This window comes from Zootoca vivipara, chromosome 13 (assembly GCF_963506605.1).
Source record: "Zootoca vivipara chromosome 13, rZooViv1.1, whole genome shotgun sequence".
Taxonomy (NCBI): Eukaryota; Metazoa; Chordata; class Lepidosauria; order Squamata; family Lacertidae; genus Zootoca; species Zootoca vivipara.
The window spans coordinates 10,260,711-10,268,642 of record NC_083288.1 but is presented as its reverse complement, the minus strand read 5'-3'; the positions used below and the strand labels follow the sequence as shown (position 1 = coordinate 10,268,642).

Below are 7,932 nucleotides of genomic sequence, written 5' to 3'. Positions count from 1 at the left end.
AAGGAGAGCCCACAATCTCCCGAGGGAGACAGTTCCACCGTCTCACTGCTCTTACTGTCAGAAAGTTCTTCCTGATGTTTAATCGGGATCTCCTTTCTTGTAACTTGAAGCCCTTGGTTCGAGTCCTACCCTCCAGAGCAGGAGAAAACAAGCTCGTTCCCTCTCCTATGGAACAGCCCTTGAGGTATTTGAAGATGGCTATCGTATCACCTCTCTGTCTCCTCTTTTCCAGGCTAAGCATACCCTGCTCCTTCAACCGCTCCTCATAAGGCTTGGTTTCCAGGCCCTTGGTCATTTTGGTTGCCCTCCTCTGCACACGTTCCAGGAACATCTTCAGGAATTAAAAACAAGCTCTTCCTTCCCACCCACCAGACTCCATTGACTCTTGCAAAACCAGGTGGAAGTGAGGTAAACATAGAAACAGAGTCCAGGGTAGACTATTCCGAGGAAGGTGGCCCCAGACTTTGGCCCTCCAGGTGTTGCTGAATTAAAGCCCCAGCAACCCAATGGCCAGGGATTATGGGAGTTGTAGTCCAGAAACATCTGGAGAGTCATAGGTTACCTAGACTAAAATTATGTTCAAACACATTTCGGGATAATCCCTGAGGTAGATTACCATCAGAGATGGCTGAATCTCCTTTCAATGACTACAAATGCCTTGCCTGTCTTTCCAGCTTTCACAAACTTGGCACCAGAGAAGTTGGTTGTCCCCCCCCCCCCTAAAAAGGAGCCTTTGAATTTCAACCCATGCCCAGGGCCCCACTACTAGTTAATTTGGGCGTTTATGAAGCTTTTATTCAAGCTGAGAGGATGCTATTTAATGATTAATAAATTTGCTTTAGTGAGCTTCATTTATGGTCAGAACTATTATGCTAAAAATAGGATTAATAAATTATGAAGGCTCCCTTTCCTGACAGGAAAAATCACCGCAGCAATGTATTACTCTTAACTTCCAAGGTGCCCATCACTTAATAGTTCATTATCAGCCATGGGCAAGGAGAAGAAAGGCAGCCATTATTATTTTATTCAGGACAGGCACCTCCCAGAACCCCTAGCACACAATCCTAGGTACATTTTCCCATGCTCAGAGGCACTCCAGCTTCTTAAAGGGCCCTTGTGCCAAGGCTTTGCATTACAAAACACAGCTGACCACATCGGACAAAGGAATTGCATCCAGTAATCTAGTGACAAAAAAACCAACAACAACCCCGAGTATTTGGCAAACGTCTCCTTCAGCATCCATGTTTCCCAGTGCGGACCGAATATGGAGCAGCGCAAGGAGCTATTGAGGAGGGAGAGGAGGAAAAACACAACTGTGAGGAAGAATTGTTCTCTTAATAAGGTTTACATCTCATCAGGGGAGGCAATTTATGTATTAGAAGCCTAATAATCATCATACGCAGACGGTAAAATACCTAAGCTCCAAGGAATTATTTGGCTTAGCGGGCAGGTCAGGCTAAGCAACCGACCGCACACACACACAAAACTTGCTAACTGCCAAATTAGCCCAAACATTTTACATTTGGGGATGCAGGAGTGAGCGGGGAGGAGGAAGAGAAACGGAATTAAACACCTCAGCCCGGAAATTTATTATTATTTTTCTATCAAATTCAAAATCTTTCGGTGATCGTCGAGGTTTCCTTCCCTCAGTAGATTCTCCATTCTAGCAAAATATATGCGGATTAAAGGTTCCATACCCTCCATCCGGGTACCCTCCCCTCTCTTGCGCACACACACGCATGCAATTTTTACCAATGAAGGCCTAGATGTGTGGGGTTTGGGCCTCTCCATGGTGGCCTCATGGACAACCGTGGCCTGAGATAACCCCATGTTGAAATCCCAGACCAAGCACAGGCTGGAAGGGATATGCTGGAACACCAGCTGCTGCCCAGCCAGGACAATGGAGCCGCTGTCCTCAAACCCAGCGCAGTTAACAATTGTGCCCTTTTCATTTCATTTTGGCAGAGAGGATGAACAGGCAGCCTTGGCTAATCCTGCCTGTGAATAGATCCCCTGGTGCCAGAGCAACTGCGGCACTCAGCCCGCTAACTCGAAAGGGAGAAGCAACCGAGAAGCGTTGGCTACCAAGCGTAGAAAACAGCCGCTGCAATCTCTAGAGTCCTGAAGTCATGGTGTGTGTGTGTGGACAAGGCATTGGCTGCTCAGAGGTGAGGTAGAAAATGGAGACCCCCCTCCTTCGTCACAAGCAGAGATACACTCAAGGCCTAGCTCAAACAAAGACCAAGAAGCAGGGTTGGCGAGCTTGTGGCCTGCATTCTTCCAGGTGCTCGATAACATCTGGAGCAGGCATCCCCAAACTGCGGCCCTCCAGATGTTTTGGCCTACAACTCCCCTGATCCCTAGTTAACAGGACCGGTGGTCAGGGATGATGGGAATTGTAGTCCAAAACATCTGGAGGGCCGAAGTTTGGGAATGCCTGATCTGGAGGGTCATAGGTTAGACACCCCCTGATCTCAATGGGTGCTGCCATGGTAAATCACAGACCCTCCAAGTGCCCCCATTTTCCAGGGATTTACACAAGCCATCCCGCTTTCTGATTTGATCCCAGAATGTCCCACTTTTCTTTAGAACATCCTCGTTTTCACTGGAGAAATGTTGGAGGGTATGGAGTTATGTGACCCCAAAGCCAAGGGGATAAGTAAGTAAAGGCGAACTTTAGAAGACATCTGAAGGCAGCCCTGTATAGGGTTTTTTTTTAAAAAAAAAACCTTCAGTGTTTCCCCTAATTTCATCGGAGAAATGTTGGAGGGTATGAGATCAGTCTACAACTCGGGGGGCTCCGTCACCAAAATCCCTTAAGTCAGAAGCACATTACTGCTCCAGGTTTTGTTTTATTTTTCCTTAGTCCTAGAACACCTGAGCATATGCAGAGGTCGTTTCCCACACAACCAAATCACACTTGGACCCCAGAGTCACCACCTCCCCTTAGAGCTTTGCATGCATTCACTCCAGAGAAAAGTCCTTCGGTGGCACCAGAGGGTGGGAAAAGTTAATGGTGACGGCGAAAATTAAATCAGTTTGTGTTTTAGGAAGAACGAGCTTTACACCCATCAAGAACCTAAAATGGTACCCGACCCCAAAGCTGGCTTCCCAGATATATTAGGGAGCATGGAACAAGTCCCCTGGAGTTATTATTTCGAGTTGCAAGAAGAGGTTGCTTGACACACACAGCCACTTCTGTTCACTTCTCTGGTCCAGGGCCAAAAGTCAGCAGATTTCTCCCTCTCCTCCTCCTCTTCCAATCATTGCAGATTTGTCCGTTGGCAACAATCCGTGGCTCGACCTCACTCTCTGCCAGGGCCCTTAATGAATGCTAATGCAACATTGCTTCCTGGCCTCTTGACACACACGTACGCTGTGCTCCTGTCTATCAAGTCCGTTTCTCCAAACCGTCTCAAGAGGGAATTTGCATGGCGGCATTTCCATACCTCCCGATGAACGTGCCTGGGTTTCCACTGCCCCCAAAGCAGCGTCGCCCAGTTACAAAGTGGGAAGGAGAGACTTCAGAGGCAAATGTGTTTTGAGAAAAAAAAGAAATAATGGCTTCTCTTTGGCGCAAACCAAAACCATGCAGCGCCGCAGAACTGAAAGCCAACGGCAGCAATAAATTGCCAAAACAATGCCATGGCTAATTTACTACCCGTGGTACAGAAGTGAACCCACCCTTCCTTCTCCTCCCCTCCTTTCCCCCCCAGGGAAATGATATGACGGAAAGACTCCCACCCAACCTCTGCTTTGGCATCAACCTCAATGCAGTGGTCCAAAGCATTTCAAGCAACAAGAGAGGGATGAAGGCACAGCAACAGGGGGGGGGGAACTGGCCTTCTCCCGTGATGCTGGAGTGGTTCCGAGAGGTTCATTTCTCCCTCTCCCATCTCTTGAATCATACAAAGCGAATGAGAGAGGCACGGATGTCCTGCGATTGAAGGCACTAGAGGGTGTGGCTGAGAGGATGCTGTGAGGAAAGATGACTCCTGACCTCTCCAACCCTCCTGCCAGCCACCTACCTGGCCGTGCCTCACCTGTTCATTAGTGAAGCTACCCCATGGTCCAAGGCCTTAAATGCACTTCTGTTCACCATTCCCCTACAAAGCGTTTCATCCCACCCCAGTCTCCGCTACCATCTTCCTCCCGCCTTTGCCAAACCGACGCGCACCCTACCCACGCCCGCCGCCATTTTGTCTTCTCAAATGACCACCCTTTTCTGCCAGCCCATCCGCAGCTCTTTATTCCATGACCGGACCTGCGCAGGAGCGCTAGCCCCGCACTTCGTCTTGCGCATACAATTTACAAACACGCACACACACACACACATGTACACATGCTAAAGGCATGGCTTGACTGCCCCACGCCATGGCTGTACAAAGAGGCCAGTGGCTGGGCAACCTACACATCGTACGCTAGCTCCAAAATAATTGCTCTGAAGAGAATAAGAAGATTTCTGCCCATCCCCCCCACCCCCGCTGCCCCCGATATCTGTGCCTCACGCAGTTTGGCGCTCCTTTTCCTCGGAGGTCACCCGCTACCTGAGCATTTTCTGTGTCCTGTGCAATACTAGCCCCACATCCAGACGTTGTCACTGTATGCATAGCATTTTGCGGCTTCAGGCAGAAACATTTTTTTTCCGGGGGAAGGCTGCCTGTTTTCCCTCAGGCCTACATCCCGGGGAATGGCGCAGAGACCCTCCCCCTGACCAAATACTATACAAAGAGATATGAACAAGACAGGCAGTGCTCCGCTTCAGCCCCTTGGGGGGGGGTCCTCCTTCTCCTCCTCCTCCTCTCACATCACCGAGCAGCTCTTGGCCCGGTCTTTGCGGATCTCGGGGTCAGTCAACAAGTCCGTCTGAGCAGGCAACTGCGCCACCCGCTTCAACCCTCGCTTCGAGTTGCTGCGCTTGAGGTGCTTGTGGACGCGGTTGACGGACGCCAGGGTGGTCACGTGGAAAACGTCCCGTACGCTGTTCTCCGAAACCTTGGAAGAGCATTCCACATACGCCACAGCACCCAACTGCCTGGCCAAAATGCTTCCCTGTGCAGGGGGGAAGGGGGTGGGGAGAAAAGCGCCAAAACATTATGCCAGAACTTGGCCCTGTATTTTGTTCTTCTGCTTCCCCCCCTCCCCATCACCTTGGTTTCATAAGCCTCCCCCTTGATTTTGCCAAGATCTGCTCCCTTCCGTCCTCTTAAAAAAAAAACCACAGTAACCGTACTCCTAGCACTAATACGGAGCCCCCCCCCACCAAATGCTCTCCGCTCACACCTCCCCTAGATGCTGCTAACTCCATGTGTTTCTTTAACATCACAGCTAGCAGTTAATTTTAGTTTTCTTCCCTAGAAGGTAGAAAGAGAGCAAAGTGCTTCTTTTTTAAAAGAATATATATAACAAAACGAGCAAGGGAGGAAGGGCTGGTGCGTAAAACTAGGGAGGGGTGAGAAAAAGGCTGGGATTTGTGGGTGCTGGAGTGCAAAACAATGTCATAGAATCATAGAATCATAGAGTTGGAAGAGACTCCAAGGGCCATCCAGTCCAACCCCCTGCCAAGCAGGAAACACCATCAAAGCATTCTTGACATATGCCTGTCAAGCCTCTGCTTAAAGACCTCCAAAGAAGGAGACTCCACCACACTCCTTGGTAGCAAATTCCACTGCCGAACAGCTCTTACTGTCAGGAAGTTCTTCCTAATGTTTAGGTGGAATCTTCTTTCTTGTAGTTTGAATCCATTGCTCCATGTCCGCTTCTCTGGAGCAGCCGAAAATAATCTTTCTCCCTCCTCCACATGACATCCTTTCATATATTTGAACATGGCTATCATATCACCCCTTAACCTTCTCTTCTCCAGGCTAAACATACCCAGCTCCCTAAGCCGTTCCTCATAAGGCATCGTTTCCAGGCCTTTGACCATTTTGGTTGCCCTCCTCTGGACACGTTCCAGCTTGTCAGTATCCTTCTTGAACTGTGGTGCCCAGAACTGGACACAGTATTCCAGGTTAAGCGCTTGCCTTGCTGGGTTGGCACGAAAGGCAGAGATGAACGCTCTCAGCTGCCATTCGGCTCCCCTCTGCCCCTGCCCCCCCCCAGGAGGGGGGAGTGCAAGAGGAGCATTGCAGAGTGCACTGACTCTGGCACTTTGTCCCTTCCTGCCTGATACTGCTTGAACCTACGGGGTTGGGGTTTTATTCACCTTGGTTTCTGTCCTGCTCATTTCATTGGCTGCAGTACAGAAAGGATAGAGAGGAATTCTTTAAAAACGTGGCCATATATGGGTTGGGAAAGCATCCCCCCCTCCCCCCGTTTTGCAGATTAATTAGCAGCCCTGAGCACATGGGCTGTTAAGCTCACATCACCTGCAATTACCTGCCCTGCAGTCCTTTTCTTTTTTCCTGCCTTCCACTCATTTCCTGCCAGAAAACACTTCTGGGGGGAAGGAGTTCACATACACACACAAATGCATAAACCAGAGAAGATAAACGTAGGTTACATGCACTGGGCGCTTGTAGTCAACTGGGACAATACATTCTTGCACAGGTCAGGTGCAAGAATCTATACATCCTTCAGACTTCTGAACCCTAAGTTTTTAATGTTTGCTGTCTTACTGTGTTTTAATTTACTGGAAGCCACCCAGAGTGGCTGGGGTAACCCAGTCAGATAGGTGGCTTCTTCTTCTTCTTCTTCTTCTTCTTCTTCTTCTTCTTCTTCTTCTTCTTCTTCTTCTTCTTCTTCTTCTTCTTCTTCTTCTTCTTCTTCTTCTTCTTCTTCTTATTATTATTATTATCATCTCAAGGCCAATGATCAATTTTTAAAAGCAGGGGTGGGCAGCCTGCCTCACACCTACAGATCCAGCACCGAGGGCCTTCTGGCGGTTCCCTCATTGCGAGAAGTGAGGTTACAGGGAACCAGGCAGAGGGCCTTCTCGGTAGTGGCACCCGTCCTGTGGAACGCCCTCCCAGCAGATGTCAAGGCAATAAGTAACTATTTTACTTTTAGAAGACAACTGAAGGCGGCCCTGTTTAGGGAAGTTTTTAATGTTTAATGCTGTACTGTTTTAATATTCGGTTGGAAGCCGCCCAGAGTGGCTGGGGAAACCCAGCCAGATGGGCGGGGTATAAAGAAATATAAATAATAAATTATTATTATTATTATTATTATTACATCTTCTGGCACCAAGGACTTCCTCTCTCACTTACTTGAAATGCACCTTTCGCCTGCTCAGAGCCAGTCTCCATTTTTATTAATGTATCTTGAAATCGAGGCCTAACACTGAGTCTGGGGCTTACGTACAGTGAGCACAGGCTCTAAAGAAAACGACGACGACGACCAACACACCTGCTCATGTGTGACGGGGATAAGGCGCTGTTTGGAGAGTTCCCGTAAAGTGTTCAGGTCGGTGCGCATGTCCAGTTTGCAGCCCACCAGAACCACCTTGGCGCTGGGGCAGAACTCCTGCGTCTCCCCCTGCCACTGTGAGGGAACAGAATGGGGAAACAAAGAACAGTGGGGTTAGAAAAACGGGCTCAATCACCTGCCGTCAGGGCTGGAGTCAGACGCAGGTCAGCACGAGAGACGCAAAGCTCCGTTGTCAATGAGGTTAACTCTTTAGTCAAGGAAACGGCATACAACTCAGCAACACTTCTCAGCAGGTCTTGCCCCTATGGAGCAGTTGCCAGGACCTTCCTTCCACCCCATCTAAGGCTCCTCCTCTCCCAGATGTTTCCCAAGCAGTCTCAAACTGTTTCTGTGCACCTCTGGCCTCTGTTTTGCTCTCATTATCCTGCACGTTCTTGGAGACCAAAGGGGAGGGGAGCTTGTCGCAGCCAAAGAGGGGGACTCCCTAGATTCTTCAGCAGCCTCCTCTGCTTCATCCTCTGAGTCTGAACTGCTCCCTGTCACCAGCTCTTCCTGCTCACTAAA

General features: G+C 49.3%; 1 protein-coding gene across 1 annotated transcript in view; it reads right to left on the bottom strand.

Moving 5' to 3' along the window:
- Positions 1 to 1,008: 1,008 nt before the first annotated feature.
- Positions 1,009 to 7,932, bottom strand: part of RND2 (Rho family GTPase 2) — a 38,403-nt gene continuing 31,479 nt past the window's right edge. The window contains exons 4-5 of the mRNA XM_035134318.2: positions 7,348 to 7,482; positions 1,009 to 5,052 (exon numbers count right to left, since the gene is read on the bottom strand). Of these exons, the coding sequence (XP_034990209.2) occupies positions 4,804 to 5,052; positions 7,348 to 7,482 (384 nt within the window). The 3' untranslated portion in view covers positions 1,009 to 4,803. The remainder of the gene's footprint in view (positions 5,053 to 7,347; positions 7,483 to 7,932) is intronic.